The following is a 27,710-nucleotide window of genomic DNA, read 5'->3' as shown; positions in this document are numbered from 1 at the left end:
GAGTGTAATTTGCCTGAGCAAGCGGAGAGTAAACTGACAACCGGGTCGGTCTCGCGGAGGAACAGACTGTCACTGTCGCCGCGTGAAACGCCAGGGGCGCCGAGGTCTGTCCCCTCATCTGTCTGGCTCCAGGGCTCCTCATCATTAATACAAACCGCTAAAGTTAAGGCTAGGTTAGCTAGCATTTTGGTTAGCAGCGGGACTCCTCAGCCTGACAGTTGACGGCTGCGGTGGGATCAGAGGAGGAGGAGGAGGAGGAGAGGAGGAGGAGGAGAGGTTCCACACTCACAGAAAACTCTCATTAGCCAGCTAGCTAACGTCAAGTTGCTGCCTGTGAACTAAGTTGGTCGCCAGCAAGGAGCAACAAAAGGGACTTTGACGGTAAGTGAGCTGACGTTAGCCAGCATTAGCCACACGGCTCGTTGTGCTTCTTTCCTGACAGCTTGTTTTCTGTCACAGTGCTAACTTAGCTAGCTAACGTTAGCCGAGTGAATGTCAATATTCAGCTCCTGTATCTGTTCTGTTTGCTTCTTGTGTGCGACGGAGTCTCCAAAATGACGGTTCTTGGAAATGCGTTTTATAGCACTGAATTTCGTGACCAACTGCGCATACTCAGTAAAATTAGGTGAATGATGCTCGAGCTAATAATTGATTGATAAGGTTAGCTGCATTGGAGAGCAAAGGTATGATTGCAACAGTGGATTCCCCCTGTGAGTCCTTGTACGTCAGTCAACTGGGGGTTGTAATGCCAATTAACTTTGATCTAACCTCGCTGCTTTTTATGTGCCAAAGGCAAACGCGATTCATGTCAACACACACTGAAAATATATTGGCTTTGTAGGATAGCAAGTGTGATATTATAACCCAACCATATGATGTAGTATTAGATGGTGATAAGTAGGCTTTTGAGGCTGGTGGCATGCTGTCAGGACTTTGTTTGTCGCTTTTTTCCATTTTCTCATTGCTTGTGTTGAACATTTTGAATAGATAATAACTGATGTAAGGATTTACTTCCCTCACCATTCTACTTTGTGATATTCATAAAAATGTAGCTGATTTGGTAAGTGAAAAATGTTGCTTTTCTTGTTAAATGTGTTAACTACTCAAAAAGAATGACAAACATGTAGTAAATTTTTGTATTTTTGATAAGTAATGATGACTTCACAGAGACCTGGACCTGCAGTTTCCAGTGTGAGTTGCAGTGTCTCTGCTTCGTGCTAGTAAATGATTGGCCAGCCTGCCTTTTGCTCAGCTGGTATATTCTGCAGCCTTAGCTAACAGTTGACCTGTTGTCTGAAGGTTTCTGCTGGGTGGTCGCAGTCATGCCTGAATGTTCTGTAATTGGGATAAATCATGAGAGGCCTGCCAAGAAAATACTAGATACAGACACTGAGCACAGGGATGCCAATCAATTGGATTGGACTTCGATGATAGTGGGAGGCTTCGTGGGTTTGTGTGTGTGGTAGAGGTGAGCAGCAGAAGTGACTAATGGGTACAACAAGTTTTGGAATCGATGGCTTCAACTGGCAGCCGCAAAACATCTGTAGTGGCTGAAGTGTATAACTTTGGAGAGAGGAGTTTGTTGTGTAAATAGAGGAACTGCTAGCAAGACTTTAATTCCTAACATTACTCCAACACAACAAAGTCCCGTCTCCAACTCTGACTCATTTCCACCTTCGTTTTCCTGCAACAACTCGCCTCTCACAAGATATCGGAGACTTCACTGTCTTGTTAAAAACAAAAGGGTGTTACTGGGAGTCACCCAAAAGGATCCTTTCCATGATGTTGTCAGACACCTATAACAGTCTGAGCCTGGCGGTGGCAAAAAGAAGCACTTTTTGCGGACGTAATTTTTGACGGGCGGGCGCAGTTGCCTTGAAGGAATACGTTACAACATCTGCAGCCGGTTTGAGGGTGCTGGCTGAAGCAAACTACTGCACGGATTCCAAATCCTTTTTATACCTACTAGTCATTTCGACACTGAAGTTTAAAAATACTGAAATTACCCTTTAACCGAAGGGAATGTATGACCCCAAAAAGCTAACTCAGGAGATTAAATGTGACCGTAACACATGACTATATCTTTGTTGCAACTGAGTTATAGTGGAACTTGTCCATGTGTGTATGGGTTGGGTAAATGTCAAGTAAATCCTGAGGTCATACTTGCCATGTATTTGCTCATTGTGCCATCACTGTGTGTGTGTGTGTGTGTGTGTGTGTGTGTGTGTTGGTAGAGGGCAGGGCACAAGGCAGGGCGTTGTATCTTTACCAACAGCCCGAGCTACTTGGAACAAAAGCTCTGTTGTTGAAAGATCATGTGACTCTGTGTGTGTTCCACCCTTGTCATGTGATCTGAGCTCAGGGCAGGGTCTGAGAACTGCTGAGTTGCTCTGAGAGGTTCCTTCCACCCAGGGAACAGGCAGACAGCGAGCATGCAGGCAGAGAGAAGAGATGGACGTCCTGATGGATGGATGGATGGATGTCAGGCAGAGAAGAGATGTGGGAGAGTCAGAGAGACAGATGCAGACAAAAGGCCTGTTGCTTTCTCATACCATGGCAAGAATTCACCTCTCTCGTTCTCTTCCTCGTCTCTTTGTGGATTTTTTAACAGCAGCCATGTAAAGATGTTAGCCTGCATCTACTTTTCTGTCGCAAGGCAAGTTTGGACTTTTGTCTTTTTTAATTTTGATGCGTTTGGTGGTGGAAAGGTTGACGTGTTAGGATAACTCTGCTGTGTATTGTGAAGTCTTGAGACTGCTGCTGACTCACCATGTAAAGGAATCAAGCTACTCGTCTGCTCTCACCCTGGCAGTCAAAGGTTAAAAACGAAATGAGTTTGACGCCATTACAGTGACACATGTAGCTGTAGCTCTTATCCAGAATGATGTTCATTGCAGCAGAAATATTTTCAGTTCCTGGAATACCAACATGATAAGTAGCTAATTGTAAGGAGTGAAAAGGTGACACCTTTTTTTTTAAATGATTAATTCCTTTGCTTGTAACGTGGCTGGTGTCTGCAGGTAGTTTCTGAATTTAATGGTAATAATACAGCCGCTTAACTCATTTATCTTTGAACTGAAAAGCTACAAAGCAGCCACGTGTTCAGTCGTCTAGCAAGTTCTGTAACATTTGAGTCAATGCAGCCTGCAAGTCCTGCTTGACAGACTCAACTCCTACCAGATTGTGTGTGTTTTCATGTTTTTATATCCTGGTGGGGACCTGAATGCACACTAACCGACTTGTGTACTGCTTTTTGAGGGTTAAGACGTGGTTCAGGTTACAATTAGGTTAGGGTCAGGGGCTGGGGAATGCATTTTATCAATGAGATGTCGCCACAGGGATGGAGGAACAAACGTGTGTGTGGATTGGTTGATCCATATTACATTAACTTGCATTTATTAATTTAGCTGACGCTTTTATCCAAAGCGATTTACAATTGCTAATTGTCAGAGATCGCACGCCTCTGGAGCAACTAGGGGTTCAGTGTCATCCACGGGGACACATTGCTGGATGTGTCACAGTGGGAATTGAACCCTGGTCTCCATCACCACCCCCCACCACCCATATATAATATGTTGTCATTTTAGTGCCAGATCACGGCATACATACATACATACATACATACAGGCATCACATACAGGACTCTGCATGTTGACCCTCCCTTTCATACAATGTCTTTCTGATTGAGTTTCTATTAAAAGGACTAGATACTTGGATTACAAAAGCTCAATGTGTCACAATATCCAACTCCTCCATGGACTTGCATAACTTCTGTCAGTTAAACAGCAAAATAACGGCAGATGGTGCCGCACATGCACGCACCTCTCTTTGGTAATAAATAGAGATTGGAGGGAGGTGATTTGCTTAAGTAAATGATTTCCTGGGACTTAGGAGTAGCACAAGATGCCTACACCTGTGGATGTGTCACATGATGGCCTACCCCTGAATGCATACTGCAATTCTGAATTAACCTAACCCCTCCAAACATAACAAACATACAGCTCTGTGGCTGAGTGCTGTATGCTACTGAATAATTGAACAGAGGATTTCTATCGGAGCTAATAGCACGTTGGTCTCGGAAGCGGAGGGAACACCATCACAGCATGGCTCATCCATTATACAGCAGTTAGAGTAACTGAGCATGAACTCATACGCACCATGTTAGAGGAGAAAAAAAACTTACTAGTGAGAAAGACCTGTCTTTGTATGAACAGAAGAATTTGAAGAATTTTCCGTAGGATTATCTTAAAGCAGACGGTGGGCTGTAGATGTGGGGAGATGAGAATGGAGTTTGCACTGTTTGGGACCACGTTTATGTTGAAAGTGTAGCGTTGAAGTCTTGTAGCTGTTTTTAATGGCCACACTTGCAGCCAGGGTTAAAAGCCTTCCTGTCATAGGTCGGGCACAGACACAAGGAATTGGACAAATAGCTATAATGATGCACTCTTTCACTTTCTCCTCATTCACAGTAAGGCTAAACTATTAATCAGAATTTTATCAAAATCGCCATATGGCATGCTGCAATTTTCAAATCACAGTTGGTGCAATATTTGTTAAAGGCGTCATATCATATTCTAAAGACTTAAAGGTTCACTGTGTAATATTTCTGAGGGTCTGTTGACAGAAATGCAACATAATAGACATAACTATGTTTTCAGTGGTGTATAAAAACCTTACATAATGAACCGTTATGTTTTTATTACCTTAGAAGGAGCCATTCCTATTTACATACACTGCAGGTCCCCACACGGACATCGCCATGTTTCTACAGTAGCCTAACTGGACAAACGGCTCTACAGAGCGTGTTTCGTCATTACATTGAATACATACAAAGAAGAAGGAAGTAGTAGTAGTTTGTCTGGTTTGTTGGATGTAAAATAGAGAATAGAAATTTGGATAATGGAGGAGCACACTTATCATTTAGCACAAGAGCCGACAGTGTTTCGGCGACCGTAGCTTCTCCTCCACGCTTGCAAAGGGAGGGGTGAGCGGTGAGTGAGTCGTTGGTTGCTATTTGCAACCCTCACCACTAGATGCTACTAAAACCTACACACTGAACCTTCAAGAAACATCTTTGTTTTGTACAAATCCCCTAAAAATCTGCCTTAACACTGCTGTTTTAAGGGTGGATGTAGTGAGCGGTCAGTTCTGATGTGGGGGTTTCAGATGCTATAAGCACATTGTTTGATGTCAACTGATACCACCAGTTGCACTTAATGAATTTACATCAAATCCCAGTAGGTCGGTGGTCAGTAAATTAAGAGTAGGTGGCACATCAGATTAAACGCTGTCCTGTAAATCTGCCTTCCCTTTGTCTTATATCCTATTGTTCCCCAGCAGAGCAGCATGGAACAAGATCTGAGGACCATGTGGTTCTTAGCAGCTGTTAACCATGCTTCCAGTCTGCCCTGCCTAGATCTTCAACTGGACTGCGTGTTAGAGGGACTGACTTGGCTTCCTGTCAGTGCATTTCTTCCTGTAAGAGCAGACAGACACTTCCTGCAGACTAACAGCAGAGGAAAAGATTTGAAAGGGATACAAGATATCTCTGCCTTTAATGAGGTCTTGGTCTGCAGTTGGCACAGAGGGTGGAAGGTGTAGTTGCATTTTTTGCTGAAAGTTGGATGAAGAAATTGATACACCTCACGTGTCTGTGCGGTAAATACAAAGCCAATTCCTGGAGATAGTTAGCTTAGCCTAGCATGAAGATTGGAAACAGAGGAAAATAACTACCCTAAAAATCTCTACCAGCACGAAGGCAAATAAGCATATTTTTCAAACGATTTTATTAAGGATCCCATCTGGAAAGTTTTCTGGACGAGATGATTAAAGCACAGGGTCATCTTGATCGAGACACGGCACAGGGCTGACACAGGGAAATAGGCAGACTTCTGTCATCATCAAACCCCCTTTTGACAAAATCTGGTCAAATACTAATGATGCATCACAGACTTTATATGTATCAAACAAAGCTTTGTTTACAAAGTACGTCTTCTCTCTCCAGGGGCCTTTGTTCAACAAACTGCTGGAGGCCACGAGACGGCGGTGTGACTGCGTCTGCTGATCCCTGAGGAGCATGAGTCATGACCTCAGTGGTACTGGTCGACACTGGTGGGACGGTGGTGGAGTATGTCGCAGCTGAGGAGGATCCCCAGCAGGTGGGTTGGACACAGACACAAGAAAGAGTAAAACTGCACCTGCAGCTCACAACAGAATCTTCTTTTCTCTACTGTTTACTGTCTTATTCCTTTATTAAAAAGTTTTTATTTGTTTATTTTTTTCACTCTCATGCACTCTTCCCTCTCTCAACCTGTTTCCCCTGCAGGAGGGAGAGACTGAGGTGGACCTGGAGCTTGAAGGTGAGATAGAGGGGGAGTGTGAAGCTGAGGAGGCCTATGAAGAAACACAGGACAGAGAGGAGGCTGAGGACTACCCGGCAGTGATAGTGGAGGAGGTTCCTGGCGCCAGCCTGGCTGAGGAGCAAGGTTACTCAGCCCAGGTGTTTGTGTATGATGACGTGGCCTACCTGATGCAGGAAGTGGGCGATGAGCAGGAGGTAGAGACAGAAGGGGAGGCAGGTGAGACATAATAAAATATGATTTATTGTCGCTTCATAATCTTCCTTTTAGCGCTGTAGGTCAGTGACCCAGATCACAGTCTTTCTTGCAAGACGTAACACTACACAGAAAAGCCCGGAGCAAACCTTGGTTGTTAAGCAACCTGCTTTATCCTTTTACCCAAGGTGCAGAGAAATTTGACTCATGTTTCTTCGCTATATCCTGTTCCCATTGCTGATGCACCACTCCCATTTCCTCTGGGTCACAAAGGTTTTATATTGTTTAAAAAAAGAGAGGAATTTTATGTGCTGCTGCTGCCTGCTGTTACACTGTTTATATTTATGGGCTGCATGTTTCTGAAACAAGACATTGGTACTTTTACTAACAGGCTGAGCTATCCATGGTTCACATACACAGTTGTAAAGATGTCAGCATTTACATATTTGTGGCCGATGCCACTGCCAGAGCTGTCCATCAGAGAGGCAAATCTACTTAAATAGGCAGTTGATTTTGCCCTGACTGTGTCCTAGTCCACCAAGTCAAAATTCACCCAGTCTTTACACCATCCAACATCATTTAAAAGTATTGTTTTTGTGGTATGTCTGCGGTCTGTAGTACAATTTTGTTCAAATGTTGATGATCTACTATATTGTTTCATTTCCAAAAGTGTTTTCTGGTATATTACAGAGGTTAGAGCATGTTTTGAAAGGTTTGTGAGTTCACTTGAATCTAGAGCCAAGGTCAACATGTCGTTTGCAAAAAATCAAGCCTAGAAAGTGTTGCTTTTGTTTGTTGTTGTTGGACTGAAATGGGGAATATTTGTCATGTGATTCTGCACCAGAGGCACAGTAAAGTAGGCTGTGGGGGTTACAGGCATCTTAGTTCACATGTCGCCACCTTGTGGATATTTTTGGACTATTTTATGAACAGCGGAGGTATCCAGTATTAACTGTCTAATCATACATTAATCTCTTATTAATGATGTGTCCAATCCAATGCAACGTTCACACGTATAAAACACACTGAAAGATGGAGGCAATGTTATTTTGAACTTCACACTGTCCTAAATTCCATCTCCATTTTCACATCTTAATTAGAAGTATCTGCTAGCAAAATAAAACATGTATCATAATTACCAGGATTTTTTAATACACTAATAGTTTACTGCAATTTTGAGCCTGGTTCTAAATGGAAAAATGCGCTGTCTCAAAAGGAGGATTAGCTGAAGAAACTACAATATTTAAAATGGCCTACTTAAATACATAATAGTTGCATTTTTGTTTAATGAATTTACGTTGTGTCTGTTTTATCTCAGAGACAAAAACACAGTAATACCTAACAATTGAACAGTAGGAAACTATCCTGTATATTTATTAACCGATATGTTTACCATGAGAGTTTGGGTCGAGTCTTCTGGTTTATAATGTGATCCTGCTTAGGAACACTAATGTGGCATCAGACCTTAAATTAAATTTCATACAAAGTTCTAGCAAACCTGAAGAATATTTTGCACTTTTAATTTCCTAATGGTTATTTGTACTTAGTAAGTGTTGATGCTAATAATTTAATTAACATAATTTTATACATTACCAGTTAAAAACAACACATGCTGTCAAGTAATTCTAATACATAGTTTAAACAGAGCAACATACATGTAATCACAGTCATTACTAAACATGTGGAGTTATTTTGTTTTTAACTGAAGTGGGTGAGATGTTCTTCTTGTTGAAGTTGTAGCAGTCAATTTGTTCCGTTATGATTATATCCGTTATTAACAGTTAACACGGTACAGCTTTATTTGACGTAGTCACTACGCAAGTGAGTGAGGGTGAAGGAAGGATTTCCTGTGTCGGCGGCGGAGGGATACCTTTCTGCCGCCGTATTGGGCCTCGTTGAATTCAAGGAGATTTCCTATTTGCGGCGGAGTGATATGAGCTAGTAGCTTCCTATACAATTCAGTGAGAACTCAATGTGAATCTGCAGCAAGGGGAAAACATGGCGACTTCACAGCATGAGGGGCACGCAAACCAGCTCGATCTACTCATCAGAGCCGGTAACGGATCTTAATGTACCGATAACCTCGATCCGGAAGCTAACGTTAACGCACGGGTAGTGTTTTTAACCTCGACCGCTGCGCCTCGGTCTGCTGAGTAGTGTCGTGAAGTAATGGAGGGCAATCAGGAAGTGATCACCTTGGTAGCAACCTGCATGGCGTTGCTACATGGTTTATAAAACCCGGTTGGTTTAAAAGGTGAAAAACGTCTGTAGGGCTTGCCTGTCTGCACAAATAGATGGTTGTCTGCACGGAGTGTGTTTTGCATGTTGGAGCAGATTTTTCTTACTGCAGTGTGATTTAAGAATAACGGTTTGCAGATCGGCTCTGCACAACCAGGAAGTGTAAAGATGTTGTCTTTCCTACGTCTTTGCCACGCTGTCTGAGTCGGAAGAACATGTGGGTTTATTTTTACTAGCTTAAATCTGGTCCACACGGTCAGATATCACCTTCGTTATTGCTATGAGGAACGTGTGTCGTAGTATTCAACCGTGGCTGGCTGTAGTTTGTCACCTTTGTTGGAATTACGTGCACACATTGTCCCTGAATTAACAATAAACTACACCAGAAAAGTACGACTGTATTATTGTGTTTTTGTGAGTTTTAGGTGTGGTGAGCACATCTTATGTATTTGTAGTGTCAGAGGTTTAGATATTTTTGTTCCGTGGTTTCCGTCATGGTGTTGTGGAGCGTGTTTCGGCCTGACTCACTCGCTTTCTTCTGTTTCAAGTGCGGCTTCAGCCTTCGACCACACTGAACTGCGAATACACACATTTTGTGTGCTTTCACTCGCGTTTCCACTGTTTGTGTTCATGAGCGATGTGTTGTGAAGACACCGCGTGGTTTCCACTAATGTTTAAGCTCAGATGTAAAGTTTTTTTTTTTTTTTTTTTTGTCCCTTTTCGATGGCGGAAGCATTGTGTATTTGAGAGGGCGGGGCGTGGCGTTGATTGATTTGCCTAGTCACCCAATAGCGTGCGCTCAGCGTTAGGACGTCAGCATGAGTCCAATCAGGTTTGATCGAGGGCGGGCTGTTAACCGGAGAATGAGCCAATAGGAGGCAAGGCGGGTGTTGAGTGACAAGAGGATTTGTGAGCTTCTTCGAAGAGAACTGGAGGGAAAGGATGAGGACTGTAAACACGGAAGTCACCAGAGGCAGCTCTACTTTTTGTCGGACTTGCTGCTTTTCTTGGCGCCGTTACATTGTAGTATGGGTTCATAACTAGGCATTTCCCTAACTTCAAAATATTCCAATACTTGTATTACACGCTACCTACACATAATGTTGGTGTTCTTTTATTTATTTACAGAATTGTCGACGTGTTATTTTTTGTTATTACAGATAAATACAAATCCTAACATTCTGGACAGACTAGAAATGGCCAAAGTGTATATGTGGTTATGTAGGTCAAGCCAAGCTGCAACTCTCTGACCTCGCACCTTTTGGTGGTCTTATTACAGCGCTGCTGCCTGGTTTCAAGGGCAGCTCTGCAGGCTATAGGGTCTCTGCTGTGAGGGCTACCAGCATGTCCTGTTTGTTTGTGAGAGGGACTGAATGAGTGGGACAATCTAAAGATAGCCCATTTTTGTGCCCTATGCAGCGTCTGTTGCCCCAGTGAGAGAGCCAAACATGGACAGGGCAGGGTGTAACGGGGTCTCCGGTTCCCCACCCGTGATTGACAGCAACAGCAGGTGCCCTGGGTTCCTTCTCAGGGTCCCAGATGGGGCCACGTACCATTCCCTTTGCAACAGGCTGAATCTAATTTTTGATTTAAACAGCACTGTTTTCTTTTGCAATGTCATGCCATATTTTGAGATTGTAAATAAGGACTATATTTAGGATTCTTTCAACTGCCTGCCAATGACTTTTCTGCATGCAGATATTTGAGGCATTTTACTGGCTGAACCTTTCCTTGTGTAACGCCTTCAGTATCCTGAAACAATCTTTGTACCTTGCAACGTCAAACAAAAGCTAAAAGTGCAGTGTAAAAAAAATTAATAAAAAACTTCTCACACTCACTAGTTTAACAAATATAAAGAGGCAAGATAATGTCGACATTTCTGACACATACTGTGTCTGGATCAGAGTGAATGTGTCTACCAATGGTCTCAAAGGAATTGGTTTCTCCACTAGGGGGCGCCATATAGTAGCATTTTGTATTCAGCACATGCAGCACTGTATTAATAGAGGTGACTTGCAGTTGGTAGTATTTATTATGATTTGTTTGGGAAATTATTAAGTTGACCATGTAAATTAATAAATTGTGGCTTCTTAGCTTTGATATTGGAAAGCAAGATGGAATAATGTTGGAATGTCCTTGAGCAGGACACATTTTTCCTGCGGGGATTAATAGTGTAACTGTATTTTGGTACAACAGTCTCCACTGGGCTCAACCAGTAATTTTATTTTTCTTAAACTTGTGTGTTTCAGTGGAGGCTTCTGTCCATGGCACCGGTGTCCACTGCTCTGATAAGACCTTTGAGGCTGCGGAAGCTCTGCTGCGCATGGATTCACCTTCTAGCCTCAGGGAAGACCGTAGTCCAGGTAACGCACAGTATTTAATAATACACAAAACCCGGCTAGTTACCCATTTAGAAATAGGTCGGCTTGAAACTGATATTTGAAATGTTTTATAATTAACACAAGATAATTTTATTCATCTGTATGGTGGTCAAATATGAAAATGTGGTCTGCTGTTTGAACATGTTGTACATACAAGTAAAGTATTTCAAGCTTAAATATTTCTTAAGGTCCAAAATATGGTTTTGAGATTTCATAGCCCTTACAGAGATTTTATTTATCAGTTTTCTTAACCCTTGTTACTATTCTAAGACCGTAAGCATTATCACATAGATTCTTGTAGTTACTGAAATTCTGGTGTAAAGGCCCAACATTATGAGATAAAATGTTTTAACTTTTGCTTTCCCATAGGGAGCTTTAAGCCTTGAGTACTATCAAAATATAATAGTGAAAATGTCATCAGCCTAACGGTTATTAAAACTTCATAACGCAGCTTCAGTTCTAACTCCTGCCTCATTTATTTCTCCATTCAGAAGCTTTTGTTCCACCTTGCGTTGCGACACCAGACTTCCTTCACGCTGCCATGCGTCCCGACATGATTACAGAGACCGAGGTGGAGATATCGACCGAGGAGTGCTTCGAGGAAGGGGAGGAGGAAGAGGAGGAGGAGGAGGAAGATATGGTCACCCTGCTTGAAGAGCCAGAACCAGAGCCCAGGAAGAGAAGAGGTAGACAGGAGTTTGTAGTTTGTGCCAAACACACAATTGTATTATATTAAGTGAGGAAACTGAAGCCCTAGTAGTCTAAAGCTGTGTAGAAGCATGCACAAACAGTTTGATGTTGTATACCCACCACCAGCAGCATATTGTGGAGCTTTGGAAAAAGGACAAACTGTTGAATGTTTTTGAAATGGAAAACATCTGGCAGCTCTGTGGTTAACCTCACAAGCCAGGCCACAAACCTCAAACCACAGGCTTGAAGTCACACTGTTAATTACAGATGTTGACTTTGTCCAAGAGCACCGTCTAGTGGTAGACTCTTACTGATGGGTCACTAATTCAACCTCGCAAGTAGGGGATTTCCATCAGTGATTGAAGCAAATCATTAAGTCCTGTTTGAAATGTTTCCTTTTTAATAGCTGGACGGAAGCCAAAGACGCATCAGTCAGTTATTTCTAACAGCTCGCTGGACCTCGGTATCAAGAAGAAACCACGAGAAGGGAAAGGTACCGAACAGTAGTAATGTACATATATACATACATCTGTTGGCAGTTTAATGTGTGAAGCGCCGATAAAGATGGGTTACTGTTTAGCAGCACGTTGAGTTTGCTTGATTTCCAGCAGGAAGCACCACCTACCTTTGGGAGTTCCTGTTGGACCTCCTCCAGGACAAGAACACCTGTCCACGGTATATCAAGTGGACCCAGAGGGAGAAGGGCATCTTCAAGCTGGTCGACTCAAAGGCTGTGTCCAAGCTGTGGGGCAAACACAAGAATAAGCCAGACATGAACTACGAGACCATGGGACGGGCCCTCAGGTGAGCTGTGTGTATGTATTTCAGATTGGTTCTTCTTATTTGTGTTTTTTAGGAAGCAGCATCATTAACTCCCGATTATTCTTTTCCCTCAGATATTACTACCAGCGTGGCATCCTCGCTAAAGTAGAGGGCCAACGGCTGGTTTACCAGTTCAAAGAGATGCCTAAGAACATCGTCATCATCGACGACGACAAGGCAGACATGCCCGCCCCCGATGGTCTGATCAGCTCAGAGGCCGTCGCATCCTACGAGCGTGTTCCGCCGCCGCCAGACATGCTGCAGTCGACCGAGCTGTCGTCCTCCAAGAAGCCCAACATCTTGCGGGGCGGGAACAGGACCAATGTGGTCCACACTCCTCTCGCCATGGGCAGCAAGACAGTGACAGGAGGTGGTGCAGCGATGGCCGCAGGGATACCGAGGATAATGACTGTTTCAACAGCGCCAGATGGGAGTCAGACCCAGCAGTCTCACACAGCTATCATCTCTACCGCCACTGGGCCCAGGTTAGACTCCCGCAAAGAGACGAGGGCCTTCAGTTTGGACATTAAAGGGTGTCTCATATTAGCAGGGCTGATGCAACTTGTAACTTTGCAACTGTAAGTGTTGACTCTTGACTCTGTGCTGTCTTGCATCTCGTGCACAGGACGGTGCGGGTGGCCATGCAGGTGCCTGTGGTCATGACAACATCACTGGGTCAGAAGATCTCCACTGTTGCCGTGCAGCAGCCGGCAGGAACAACGGGGGCAGCCGGCCACGCCACCCTCCTCGCCAACACTTCTGCTATTGGCGCTGCCGCTGGTAACACCAACTCACAACAGAAGGTGTGTACGTGTGGAAACTTATTCAGTTCAATTCAGATGAGCTTTATTGGCACGAATGTGTAACAACATTGCCAAAGCATCATACATACAACATCAAGAACAATCAACCCCATACATTTCATTAAACAAGTAATTAAAGCGTAAAGTAATCAAAGCGTATGTGTGTTGGTGAAAATGAAGAAATATTACTCTTATTCACTGACCAGCATGTCGGCCTGTCTGCACCACTGCTAGCTGCAGCAGTAAGGAAGCTCATCGTCTCATAATGTGCGAGTGCAACTGCTAAGGACAATGTGGAATAAATGGTTTTAAATTCAACTTGGTGAACCCTGCAGGATCCCTGTGCAGACTTGTTTATCAGTTTAGGGAATAGTTTGTAACATTCTTGGTTTTAGTCTGTCTTTGTTAACTTTCATGAAACACATTCATATTCAACATGTGTGGTTTTTTTTTGGGCAGGTTGTGATCCAGACCATCCCCACCATGGTTCCAGCCACAGCAGAGAACGGAGACAAGATCACTGTCCAGCTGGCCAAGATCATCACGATCCCAGCCCACCAGCTCGCTCAGTGTCAGCTCCAGGCCTCCACCGGCACAAACAAGTCCAGCGTCGGGGCTTCCCCAGCCAGCATCAGCCTGCTAGGAAGCCCCCTGACGGTCCGGGCCCTGGCACCTGTCGGCGTCGCGCCAGGAACGCAAGTGATGAGACTCACCATGCCGACACAGACGCAACAACAGACTCTTGTGGTGTCACAGCCGGGAAGCGGGGCCGGCGTGGTAACGGTATCAACGGCTAATCAGACGGTGACGGCCCAGCCTCGGATCATAAGCGGCATCATTAATGGCTCGGAGCTGGTGTCTTTGGAGAAGCTGAAGGCTGCAGGAGTCCAGGTCCAAGCTGTGCAGGTGCCCGTGACGGTGGCAGTCCAGCAGAACCAGGTGCACCCCAAAACTGTCCAGAACGTCCAATCGGAGGTCGTGGATGCTGAGGTTGTTATCAAACTGGAAACGCCTGATGTGGCGATAAAGACAGAAGAGCCCGAGTGTTGAAACACATCTACCATAATCCATCTTTTCCTTCTCTGCCAGAAAGGGTTAGTTTGTACATGTCTGGCGTTATTTTTACTCTTGTAATAACCAGCAGCAGTCTGTGAGACTTTAAAGACTCCCGAAGGCCTGTTTTTAGTCCTGAACCTGTCAACACATCTTCCCTAGAACTTAACTGAACTAAGCCGGTCTCCCTCAGAACCACAATGAAACCTCTGAGTGTCGTGTGCAGAGTTGAAACTGTACTCTGCAACAAAGGAAATACACACAGACTTTAAAAGAACTTGTTGGGAAAGGTAAAGGGACCAACCTTGATCACTACAATTTATGCCTTCTAAATAGATCGTTATGACTGACTCACATTGGGGGAGAACCTTGAAAGTACAAGGGGGGGGATCTGAAACACTACAAAATGAGGCAAATAATTAACTAACCAAAATGTGAACTATCAAATAAAAAAAGACACAGTGCGGGGTGTAATGACGCTTCTATGGAGACCTTTTGTTTATAGTTTTTGCCTCCACAGATGTTAAAACCAGCAACTTGGTAATTTTTTTACTTATCACTGTGCAGATCAAGTTAGGGTGGTGCTACTTTGAGTCCTAAAAGAGTGAGCGAGAGGGATATGGAAGGATATCAGACAGAAAGTGGTCATGTATGTACGTGTATACATACGTGTGTGTGTATGTAATAAAATTTTATATATATATAAAAAATAATTAATTACACACACACACTACAGTTTACGGAGTTAAAAGAACAGCCTTAGATTTTAACTTTTTCATGTATTGTCTGAACAGGAAGCTGAAATTTGTCTTTGTGTTTTGATACCTTGTACCAAGCACAGTATTATTGAAACTAGGGGAACTAATATTTGTATTATTAGATCCTCTGCCTCCATCAGGCTTAAACGCCCATATAGATTGAGTCTTACAGGAGGAACAGAAACGTGTTGAAGATCAGTGTGCCCTCCATCGTCTAGGAAAATCTGTAGGCTTGAATTTCACACTCTGTTTCTGAGTTATGTTGTTTTTTTGACAGATGTTTGCTCTTTTTACAACTGTACACAGTCTGGCTGCATGGAAATGCAAAGAAGTGTGACTGAGCTGATGCATGCTGCCATGTCTTGGGAAAAAAATAATCCAAATAGGAAAGTATGTAAACTCAGAGGTCAGTAAAGAAATGAAGCATAATTTTAATTAAAAGATGTCTGTGAGAAATATCAATCCACTGTCAATCCCAGGTCACTTTACTTCTCGCTTTAAACAGAGGGCCCATTTGCTAGTATGCATTTTTTTATTATTTTTTTTTTACTGCCACTTTGGCCCTGCCCCTACATTTCATTATTTTTGATCTAAAAAGAGGGAAGATGTAGAGAAAGATGTTTGTGTTCAGACTGAACTGTTTGTATATTCAACATTTGAAGTATATTCTATTTTGCTGTACTCTTGTTTCAAAGTGTATTAGATTTTACTGAAATATAAAAAGAAATCTGAATCCAGTTCTCATGGTTTTATGTATTTTTATTTTTTACATTAAAGCTTGGAGGTTACTTGTAAAACCAAATCCCACTGGAAGTAACCTAGTTTATTTTTGTTTTACCAGCATGTCGGAAGCACGTAGAGTGCAGACTGTTCATGTGGTTACGTCGCACGTTCTGCCCTCCAGTTGCTCGGGTTTACACACAACGTATTGTTTCATTGTTAAGGTAGACAAAGAATCAGGGACAAATTCAGTTGTGCTATACCTGAAAAGATGCTCATGAAGAAAATTATTTTAAAATGGTGCAAATGCAGAGTACATCAGTGTTGCTTGGTATCGGAAATGGAAGACTGAAAGTTTAGTTTGAAACATTGATACACTTAGTTTCTGTGCATCATACTGGAAGTTGAACACATGCAGCATGTCGTCTCAGACACACTGTGGTTGCATGTTTGTCATCCAATTGGTCATTGTATGATATGGTTAATGGTAAATAGACTTATTAAACCGTACGTTTCTGGTCTGACCGCTCAGAGCACTCTACAACACTCACCCATGCCGATTGTTTTATTTGCCCAGGTTATGATATGTCTGCCTCCATCCCAATAAATGGAGGGAAATATGACTTAGTTTGTGTAAATCAAAGCATTAAAAAATGGAAAATGCCAGTTACAACATGCTGTCAGCACTTTCTGTAAGGACTATGTATTTCCTCTGTAGAGTATAGTTCCATTAATTCAAAGTAACCAAGATATTTTTGCCACAGCAAAAAGACACTTACCTCCTTTAGATTGGGGTGGACAGACAGCAATCTCAAAACCTGGACAAATAAAACCGAAACTATCTGCATCTCTAATACCAATAGACGATGTGGTCATTTGGATCAGATGATCCTTTAAGTCTCAAACCAACAACAGCGTAGTCGGAGAACGTAAACCTACATTATATACTCCAAAAGCAACAGTTGTTAAACCTCACATGTACAGCAAGAACACTTATTCTCAGGTATAATGGCAGTGGGAAGCACAACATTTACTACAGTTTTAATGAAACATCGATTTCAGGATAAAAACAAACATGTTTCATTCTCAGTCATTAGTGTCACTGTGCAGTTTGTGTTTGAACACAGGAAAGTAACCTGCTGCAGAAAACACAATCGCACAGTGTTAGACTTTGGGGAAGCAGATTATGTTGTTGCAGGAGTACCACTGCAACTTTTGCGTCAAGAGTCATCTGACTGTTCAGTCCGGTCACAGTAACTTCCCCTTCTGGTTTCTCGGCCTCCTCTCTGTTTCACTCACACGTGATGTCTCATCTGCACGCCTTCTTGTTGAGTGAAGCCAAGCAGGAGCCGCTCTCGACAGCCTCTTCACATCGTCGTCGCTTCCTGTGTGCTGGTCCATCAGTTCCTGCTCACTCCTTCTCCTTAAAGCTGAAGTCACAAACCAGAGAAAGATGGTCGGACGGATAGCTAAATGACGGAAGCCTGTTCGGCCCAATCTGTTCCTCGGTGGGCATGTCCAAAACTGCGTCCACTCTCAGTGTGTCCTGACTGTACCAGATGTAGTCCAAAGTGGTACAGCATTCCCCCGTAGGTCGAATCTTCCATGTCGTGTACTCCGGCTCGGTCAAACCGTCTTGGCTGAGTTTCTTATAGGCCGAGTCCAAACCGAGAGGCGACCCGGTGAAACGTCTGTAGACCTCCTCAGTTGGGACTGCGTTGAAATCACCACATATGAGCAGAGAAATGTCAGTGCTAGGGGCGCCTGTGGGCTCACCGGCGTGTTTCTGGACCAGGTTCTGCAGGTGCCGCAGGAGGTCGGCGCCCTGGGCGCTGCGGAGCCACTCCCAGCCAGAACGAGCCTTCAGGTGGGTCACGCACACGCACACGCATCTCCCTGTGCTCCGACAACGTAGCATCGTCACTACAGCAACCTGTGGGGAGAGAGCGGCGTGTTAGACGCTTATGAGGTTTTTGTGTGTCCAAGTGTGGCTCTATTCAGACTCTACCCACCTGATTGGTCGGAATCCTCATGGCAGAGAGCCGTATGCTCACGCTATCCAGGAACTCGTATTGCGACTGATCGAAGAACAGCGCGCAGCCGTCCGGGCCGTTGTTTCCCTCCACATCCAGGCACGGGGACCAGGGTTTAGGACAAAAGTTGCTGCTGTAACCCAGGCCTGCCAGAACCGGCTGGAGGGTGTCATAGTAGTGGTCGACTTCCTGCAGACACAGGATTTGAGGTCGATATGTGAGGATCTCCTCTAAGATGAGGTACTTCCTGCGGGTCCAGCTGAGGGCCTCCAGGGGACACTGGACAAAACTGTCAAGTCCTTCGCCCAGAGCTGAAAGACAGGGGAAAGAGGGACATCTGACTTCAGTATAGAGTTAACCTCGAGTAGCTGCACAATGCGCCGCAGTTTATGTTAGCAAGTGTTCAGTCAGGATATTGTCTTTGCTACAGCTCGGAAATGTTGATGCTTAGAAAAGAACACAAGTTTACATTTCTCAGAATTTTACATAATTAAACATAATATTTTAACATTAAAAAAAGCTTAGCTTGACAGTTAAGTTGGTAAAGTGATGTATTTTTTTTGGGGGGGGGGGGATTACTTCCCAGCGATGAGTTCTGCTGAACTTCCTGTTGATGTCAGTCTATTAATTGATAATACATTTTATTGTTTTTTCAAAGCGGTATTAATAGATTTTCTGGCCACTTGGGGGCGTTAGAAGAAGTTGTAAACACAACATAACTGGCTCTTGCTAGGTGTTCAATTTCCTCCACCAGCTAGCTAAACTGAATGCTAACTTTGTGTGCCGTTTGGTGCTGGGCAGGTAGTGTAGCAGAGAGAGTGAATCAAAACAGTACAGTTGCAGGCTGTAAAACCAAAACACTGAGACGAAATATGCTAAAATGCTGCATAGTGCTGGACTGAAACAGAGTCAGGTGATAATTACTTGTGGGTTCACGAGTGACCTCTTCTTCATTACACACAGCCATTTCATTAAATTGCTAATATAAAAACATTTATTAGTGTAGCCTTAACTGGCACATAAATTAATGGAAGCAAATGGAGGGAATGGCCTGATTAACACATATCAGAGCTTATAATCCAGTGTGATGTGATATTAGACTAAAAGCAGTCTACCTTGGGCCAATATGTTCCACTGCATCACCCTGATGGTGCTGCTGGGGGCGCTCTCTCCATCACCGAGGTGAGTGAACTTCCTGTGGAAGCGAGGTGGTCTGTCTCTGAGGGCCTCCTCGCACTGTCGAAGCAGCTCCACTGGATCGGACACCTTGATCTGCTGCAAGACAGACATGATGCTTAACATTTATTTAGCTTCCTTACTATACATATCTCCTGTGTCACTCTTTGAAAACTGTACTGTGAACAGAAAAGAATGAGTCACCTGGCAGAAATCTGGATCCAGGTTTACGTGCGCAGGCTGGTGGGGGTCCAGATGGGACGGTGGGAGGGGGAGAGGGGAGCTGCTTCTCAGGGTCTGAGTCAGGGCGCTGTACAGCCTGGTGGCCCCTCCACCCATCGGACACACTGAATAGAAGAACAAGACAAAGATGGTGAGGTGCGTTTGTGGATTGTCAACTCAGATAAGGAGACGACGGAGTGAGCACACCTCACAGCTGCCAGATCATCGGCAGCCGCCTGACTGTGACAAATCCCAGCTTTTTTAAAATCACATGATGACTCAAGTCTTTCTGTTTCATGTCTCAGCATGACTGCTGCTCAGCTCGCCTTTTGTCCCCCTTCAACATCTGTCAGAAATGCAACCTAAAAATAAGACTGCCTGACTGAGAGTATTATCTCTACCACTGTGGTAGTCCTGTGTTCACTCTTCTTTTGAGTCTGTTGCTGGTGGTGTCAACTCACCAGCAAACCACTTTTCCTGCCATTTGGTGCTGGTTGTGAACAGCGGGAGTTTTAAAGCTTTGTCTGTGAAAAGGTTGTGCCTGAAATGAAGGCTGAAAACAGACAGAACCAAGACATTAAAAGTTTCAGGCCGGAACAATGAGCCTTTACAAACACCGAGTTACTTGATCTGTTGCTAAGACAAAAATATTGCTTAAAGCTGCTTAAAATGGGATGAATAGACTCTCATGCTCTTGGATACCAAGGTAGCATTTTTATTGGAAAACCACAAAAGGGAGGCAACTTTCAATTTTAAATTGCAGGTTTAAATTGCAGAAGTCACACCATGTTTATAATAAGCACTGTCACACACAGGCACCATCTGTTCCTCTAGCTTCTGCCTCCATGAGTATTTAACATAGTGGTTAGTGAGAACTGTAAACTACAGCAGGCCAAACCAAAGTGGGTCAAATTAACTGGTAGTAGAGTCAGTTGTAGGTAGTAAACAATAATTTAAAAGTATACCTTAGCTATTTTGAATCAAATGTTCTAAACAGCATTAGTCAATCATAGTTTTCAGTCCTGTGACATGCGCGGGAATTTGGAGGGCAAAACAACAGACCAACATAGCGGCTCACACCGCGAAGATCAAATTTTATTTGGATCACCTCTCAACTTAAGAAAAAGAAAGATAGGAACACAAACTGCAAGTGTTGGCCACTTCCGATCTATGTTACAGCATCCGCTGCTGCATTTCTACCGTTAAAAGCCGCCAGGTCCCTGCCGCCGCTCAACTGAAGTAATGTTTGCGTTTACCGTTTGGGAAATCCCTCACCGAACACAGCCCAGGCCTGTCTCCTCCTCGATTAGTGCATCCGAAAGCACAACAACCATCCAGTGTTTTGGCAACGCAAAAGTAACAAACTCAAAGTAACAGTGTGTGACTTGGTTCCTGGTTGCCCTCCAAGGGAGGGTTTTCCTTGGAATGTGAAGTCACGTGAAAACTATGAAATTCATAGTTCTCATTTTCAGCAAGAACATCAACCCCCCACCCCAAATTTGTGCTCCCTAGTTGAGATTTGTGTGCTTTATTCTTTTTTATTAAAGTAGACATTTTAAATGTCAGCTAGAGTCCTAATAGACATTAGTAATTTTACAAACAAACAATGAAGTGCACACTTCTCTGTAATGGTATGTCACAGTTTGCTTCAACAATTTCTGTTCTGCAAGTCTGAAATAAAAATGTTGCACATGTTCATTTACACAAAACTGAGACCGACTTCTGCGCTATCAAACTCTGCTCCTCTAGACCAGGGGGCCACGTGACAGACACATTTCCTAACTGCTTGTCTTAAATTAATTTTCAGGGATACTAAAATTCCTAAACTCATGGCTGTATGTTAAGACTGTACACGAGACTGCCTGTCTTCCCTTCTCACTGGCTAATTAGCTTGCTATGATGGACAAGAAAAGACAGGCCTTCAGTTTTATTTTTGATGTGTCTGAGGCTTAACTCATGTCGGTGGAGGAGAGGAAACCACACCTTCTTGGGAAGTTTTCTTCCCAATTATTGATAAAGATTTCAAACAGAGTCGCCCCGGCAGTTAATATATACATTAATACATAGTCTGGGAAATTTAAAGCGTCATCATGCACTTTTATTTCATTATTTCATTTTTTGAGTAGCCTTTCAATCATAATATGTCAGTGTTGTTCCCTATCTTCAGTGTACTTGCCATATAGACCTAACAACTGTGGTGCTGCAGTTTTTGGTGGTTATTTTGAATTTAGCATATGGTCTATGCCATCCTAACTTAGGATTCTTAACTTTCCTCAGTAAGGACAGTTCTGTAATACCTTAATCTTGATTTTTTTTCCTCTAAATGCAGTTAGGAAATATGTTTCTGTAATAAAAAAAAATCCTAAATGCCATCATTAACTGAGATAAGATAGGATATTAGACTTTCTGTAATGAGGCCCCAGAACTATATGACCATAAATGGAGAGATCAGATCCTGTTGGACCACTGATGTTTAGGATCTGTCCTATTCGAGCGAGTGATGACCGGACGTGACCAGAGCAAGCTCCCACTCCTTTCCACACATAAAACAAACTCTGGATCAATTAGATAAACATAAACTGACCTTATCCGCCCTTTAGACTGTAATGGTTATAATTATGTGTACGCTCTAGGTTTCTCCAAATACATGCCAGCACCAGACTGAATATGGTGATTAAATCCTCACTCTGCGCTCCACAGAACCTCATTGTCACTGTAACACCTTCCACCTCTGATCTTTGATTTTGTCAAAATATAACAGATACTGTACATCCCAACATCACCTTGTCTACAGTAAAAGAAAGAATAGCTGCCTCTTACCCATAGTCTCCATCACTGTCCACAGCTACGTCCACTCTGCACTTGAGCAAATTGTCCTTGACGCCTCGTTTTAACACTAACACTGCTCACCCCAACAGACACTGTATGTTAATGTCAGCTAATTTAAGCTTCCTGGCGACGCTGAAAGTGTTTTCACTGCAACAGGAGACAGTGACAGATGCGTTTGTCTCCGTGTGAATGCAGAAATCTGGGAGGGGGAGGGAGAAAGACAGAGAGGGAGAGATTAGGAAGTATCGACGTCATCAGGCCATATGTGGTATTACAGGTCATGTGCTAGTGAGGGAGAGAGGGATATACTGCTCTCTCTCTCTCTCTCTCTCTCTCTCACTTTGGGCTTGTGTGTGGCAGATATATTGCTGATAGATAAACTGTACTGACCTACACCCTCGCCTGAACATTGAGTAACATGGTTCACAGTCGGTTAATGATTTCTAATATCCTGAACTGCTGTACAACTGCACAACAATGTTCCGATCGTGTGTGTTTTCGCAATAATAACTTCCTCAGTTTGGATGTTGTAACAGCACCCAGGTCACATTCGATAACAACTTATCATCACTAATGTTACGTCAGTTCCAAACTGATAGCACTAAAGTGGATAATATTTTGAGCTGGAATCAAATGTGTTCATTGAGATAACTACAGTATAAAGCAGCAGTTTCCCAACCTGTGGTTCAAGGCTCCCCTAAGGGGTCGCGGCATAAACATGAGGGGCCATGAGATTTAAGAAAATACATTTCAGCAGCACATAATTCAATAACAACATCACTCTTCAGCTGAACTGCACAGTCCCTATACACATGCAAACTATGTAACACAAGTAGACACTATAACAGTGGTTCCTGAACTGAAATGTCCCAACAACTATTGAATGGATTATCCTAAAATCTAATGCAGAAATTCACTTCCCACTCATGATGAATTGTATTAACATTGGCTTTTAATCCTGCGCCATCATCAAGTCAAAATGTCTGTTTGTCCCAATACCAAACTAATGACAGCCTCCGCTGTACTTTGTGTTCAGGACTAATTAGCAACTAAACTAAGATGTTGAGCATGGTAAACATTGTACCTGATAAACATCAGTATGTTAAGACTGTCATTGGGGGCATGCTGACATTGATTAAGCTCAAATCCACAGCCACATTGAGTTGATAGCGTGGCTGTAGACTCAGTCTTGTTCGCATGCAGCCACACGCCACAGTCAGCAGCAGCGAGACAGGCCTGCAACGTAGACTTTGCGGGTTCAGATTATAAGTGTCTGACAACATTATGGAAAGGAACCCTACAGAGATAGACCTTTTACAAAGCGTAAGATCCTTATAGTTAAACCAGAAAAAGTCACTATATCGCCACCAGACCCGTCACACAATTGTTTTTGTTAGTTTGCGTTATTGTGTGAATTTGTTGTTTTTAAGTCTGGTGGCTTTGACAAGTGCGATATAGTGACTTTTTCTGGTTTAACTATAAGGATAACACAAACTAACAAAAACAACAAAGTCACACAATAACACAAACTAACAGACCAAGGCTGCTGTAAACCAGCAACTCTTGTTTTCTCTTAAAACTACTGTTTTTACTTAATGAAGTTTGGTCACTTTGACAGCAGCAATATAGAAACTGTTTCTGGTTAAACAAAAAGGATCTTATGTTGTCAGACACTTGCAATACCAACGGCTTCAGTGGGCGTACTTTAAAAGGGGCCCGCTAGGATTAAGTTGCAGCCCTGTTTTGCTGCAGCGCACTCGCTCAATACTGGGCCAATTTCAAAAAATGTTTTCACAAAGTCACTCACAGCGACATTGTGAAAGTTGAATGAGCACCATGACCCTAACCCTAGGCCCACTGAGACACAGTCATCCAAGTTTCTGAAGAGTGCCCTTTCTCTTGCTCTGGTAGCCTCCGTTTGCCCAGCGCTCTCATTCCACAACTGCATGAGCACATTTTCAGTGCGCAGGGCCTCAACACACCGTGTGGCAGCATTCACTATCTGGACAGCTGTTGGAAGGTCCATTTACTCTGAATGTAGCATCCTGTAGAGTGGCTCAAGAACCGACAATAACTTTTAAGGGCATGAAATCTAAACCTGGGATCAGCAACCCTGCTGCCTCCATCTGTGTCCTCTGGAAATGATGCTTAACATAAATCAGCACTTCAGATATATCCTGAAAGGATTTCAGGATGATCTGCACTGTGGCCAGGTGCTCTGTCCAATGCTGTCTGAGTCAACGCTTCACTTCAGGATTTCTCTGCTCAGCAGAGGCCCCATCGTAAACTTGGCAGCATATTTTGCCTGTGCTCGGGCCAGCTTTTTTTGTTAGTTCTGAAAAGGAAGTATCTGAGAGACTTTTTGCATCACCTGCGGCAACTGCCAAGAGCCTCTATTTTATGGTGTAGCTTTCATCAACAAACCACAGTTGGGTCTCGGGTTCCATCTATTTTGATTGTGAAAAAAAAAAAAAAAGTTACCTTCTTCCTCAACAATATCCTCTGTCACCAGTTTGCTCATCAGTTCTATTATTTCATTTTGAATGTCACGGCGTATGTAAGCAATTTTTGCCATCTCTGGATCTTTTTCGAAGGTATATTCAAACATTGACAAGAATAACCCACTGTCCGAGTGCGCCATACATTCCACGTCATGGCCTCTGAAAGGCAGAAATGCCAAAACAATGATGGAGCCCATATAATATGTATTGCAAGCCAGCTGATCTTTGTGCACAAGCATTGTGATTTCCTGACCAGTCTCAATGAGCATCTGTATTTCTCTTGAAAGCTTTTTCACACACTAGATGGTCCTTAGAAGAGGTGTCCATTCAGTCCCTTTTGTAAGGCATGTTTCCAGCCAGAGATGGAACAGTGGTAGCTGCACTTGTCCCTGCTGTGGCCGCCAGCTTGGTGGTAACGTCAACACAAGCGGCCAAAATGAGTTTCCGCCGTAGGGTGGCTGGGCTCAGCCTTAGAGATATGGTGAGGAGCTCTGACAACCGCAGTGAGCTCGGAGTAGAGCCGCTGCTCCTTTGCACCAAAAAGGAGCCAGTTGAGGCTCCTGTTGGACGTATTCCATGTACGTCCAACTGGGTGGACATCTCAGGGTTGACCAAGAGCTCACAGGAGGGATTACATATCCCATCTGGCCTGGGAATGCTTTGGGATCCCCCAGTAGGAGCAGGAAAGTGTTGCTGGGGAAGGATGTCTGGAATACCCTGCCTAGCCTGCTGCCACCGCGACACAATCCCACATACACAGAAGATGATGGATGGATGGACTAAAGTCAATTTAAAAACTGGTTCAAACTGGCCAAATGTCAACTATTCTGAACCTAAAAATATGCTGAGTGCAAAATATAAAAACGCACATAACCCAGAGGGTTTTTTCAACATGTGTACTTCAGCTGAAGATAATTGGTAATCAGCAGCAAGATGTACTGATGAAGAACTGTGGCACAAAATCTCCTTGGAAGAAGAGTTGTGTTTTAGCATCTATCACACACAGACACAATACTGATTAGTAGAGCAGCCACAGAGAACAGGGACAGATACACTGGTACAGCCTGAATGTACTTAAAATAAAAATAAGTCAGCAAAAAACAGTTTCAAATATGATGTGTGATACAGCCTGACCATACCATAGAGCTCAAATGTCACATGGCACAAAAAGAGTTTAAAGCTAAGTTTACTTCATGTTCATGTAGACTTACATTAACTGGAATAAACTGCTGATTCACCTTCCTCTCCACTTGTGCAGCTGCTGCCTGGTTTTTCAGCTGTCTTTCTTTGCCTCTATCTGGTCCTGACAGTGTGCGACACAGACGGAGTGAATGTTCCTCTCTGTGCATGTGTGTTTTTGTTCCGAGGGAAGTGGTTGGTTGCTTGACCCTCTCGCTGCAGGGCAAGGTCACGGCACAGAGAAACCTGGTACCTTCTGCCATCTGCTGGTAGGAGCCACACAGGGACCAAAGTGTCGAACTTCATACAGCAAGTCTGAAAAGAAACAAAAGTTGACGGTCGTTATTCCGTGGGTTTAATTCTATTTACAACCTGATGGATTTGACAGGCAGCAGATAATATAGTCTTCAATCTTGCCCATTGATTTTCTTTTCAGTTTTAAAAAATAAAGAAATTTCAATAAACAATTATTTTAAATAGTAAAACACAGGAAATGCAGTGGCTCTCACAATTAGTGGACATTTGTGGAATTACTCTACAAAAGAAAAAGAGCCAACATGTCAGTAAGTTGTTAAATAAATATGTTATAAAGAAATGCAAAACCCACTACCATTGTTACGCATTATAATGTATTCATGGCATTCATAGAGGAGAAATCACCCAAAAGTTTGGGTTTACTTAGTAAAGTTGCCAAAAAGGTGTTTCAAGACCTGTCACACCACTGACACAGAGCATTACAACAGGGTATGAAATTAAAGTAATGCACTTTGTCTTACATTTAGAGGAGTCTGCTGCTAAGTGCAAGTGTAGTTGGCTTTTGAAATCTTAAACAATTGTTTCAATAGAGGCTGGAAGATGACAACAGCTGTTGTATGTATCAAACACTGTGTATATGAGAAATCATGGGACTTGTAAACAAGTCATAGTGGCAACAGTGACTTCATACTTTTCTAATGTTTTACTGGCTTACATTTAACTTTCAAAAGTGGACAGCAACCCTTTCAGGTGAGCCTCTATTAAAAAAAACTGAGATCTGAATTGATTGTATCTGTCCAAGTTGCCTTGTTGTCAAACATAAAAAAATTCTGCTAAATTACTGCAGTCCAAATTGTGATTTACTGTAGTGAACTTTATGTCAAAAGTACAAAACTAACTGAGCAATATTTACAGCAGAGATTTTGACTTGTCATAGTAGGTAAAGTACAGGTGTTACTACTAACACTAAAACGGGACATGTTCAGTTGTCCACAACACCAAGTCCCTGATAATTAAATCAACTAAATGGAATTCTGAAGTCATCAATTTGATTATTTATACCTGTGCTTTTGCTACTGTGACTTGTCAAAATGTCTTCTGTGAAAAAGTCTGAAGGGAAATTACAAATTATAAACGAACTCATACAGTGTGAAGAATGATTTGAAATTCCACTTCAACCAGTTTTGTCCATCTTAAAATAAACCATGTTCAATTTCTGTATCCCTAAAATTGACTGATATCCAACAAAATTTACCACAGATAATATTTGTGGTTTCACAGCAGACACTTGCTGATGTGTACACATGTCTACCCCAACGACTGCACCTCAAGAGACCCATCTGTCAAACTCCTGAAGTTCGCTGACGACACAACGGTCATCGGCCTCATCCGGGACGGTGACGAGTCGGCCTACAGACGGGAGGTTGATCAGCTGGCTCTCTGGTGCGGTCAGAACAACCTGGAGCTTAACATGCTCAAAACTGTGGAGATGACCG

General features: G+C 43.1%; 2 protein-coding genes across 12 annotated transcripts in view; one reads left to right on the top strand and one right to left on the bottom strand.

Moving 5' to 3' along the window:
• The first annotated feature begins 49 nt into the window (after window positions 1-49).
• On the top strand, window positions 50-16,036 carry elf2b (E74-like factor 2b (ets domain transcription factor)). 6 transcript variants are annotated; one of them, XM_046046545.1, is made up of 10 exons: window positions 50-381; window positions 6,005-6,158; window positions 6,326-6,578; window positions 11,042-11,155; window positions 11,665-11,859; window positions 12,270-12,356; window positions 12,475-12,667; window positions 12,760-13,170; window positions 13,311-13,488; window positions 13,948-16,036. In XM_046046545.1, the coding sequence occupies exons 2-10, from the start codon at window positions 6,084-6,086 to the stop codon at window positions 14,536-14,538; spliced, it is 2,097 nt and encodes a 698-aa protein (XP_045902501.1). In that variant the 5' UTR covers window positions 50-381; window positions 6,005-6,083; the 3' UTR covers window positions 14,539-16,036. The 6 variants fall into 6 exon arrangements, with proteins under 6 accessions (XP_045902501.1, XP_045902499.1, XP_045902500.1 ...); XM_046046543.1 differs by having other exon boundaries at window positions 51-381; window positions 12,472-12,667; XM_046046544.1 differs by lacking the exon at window positions 50-381 and adding an exon at window positions 2,454-2,656 and having other exon boundaries at window positions 12,472-12,667.
• Window positions 16,037-16,040: 4 nt separating this feature from the next.
• Window positions 16,041-27,710, bottom strand: part of LOC123969293 (nocturnin-like) — a 17,715-nt gene continuing 6,045 nt past the window's right edge. Inside the window, exons 2-7 of one of the 6 annotated variants that reach the window (XM_046046549.1) lie at window positions 25,992-26,274; window positions 22,271-22,478; window positions 19,433-19,575; window positions 19,168-19,327; window positions 18,032-18,363; window positions 16,041-17,952 (exon numbers count right to left, since the gene is read on the bottom strand). In XM_046046549.1, the coding sequence (XP_045902505.1) occupies window positions 17,431-17,952; window positions 18,032-18,363; window positions 19,168-19,327; window positions 19,433-19,575; window positions 22,271-22,283 (1,170 nt within the window). In that variant the 5' untranslated portion in view covers window positions 22,284-22,478; window positions 25,992-26,274 and the 3' untranslated portion in view covers window positions 16,041-17,430. Of the gene's footprint in view, window positions 17,953-18,031; window positions 18,364-19,167; window positions 19,328-19,432; window positions 19,576-22,270; window positions 22,479-24,650; window positions 24,669-25,991; window positions 26,275-27,710 lie in introns of those variants that run through there. The other 5 variants (XM_046046552.1, XM_046046550.1, XM_046046551.1 and 2 more) reach the window with 5 other exon arrangements.

The sequence above is a fragment of the Micropterus dolomieu genome, linkage group LG04 (assembly GCF_021292245.1).
Source record: "Micropterus dolomieu isolate WLL.071019.BEF.003 ecotype Adirondacks linkage group LG04, ASM2129224v1, whole genome shotgun sequence".
NCBI classification, from domain to species: Eukaryota; Metazoa; Chordata; class Actinopteri; order Centrarchiformes; family Centrarchidae; genus Micropterus; species Micropterus dolomieu.
The sequence above is the reverse complement of the archived record's forward strand: the minus strand, read 5'-3'. Positions and strand labels throughout refer to the sequence as shown.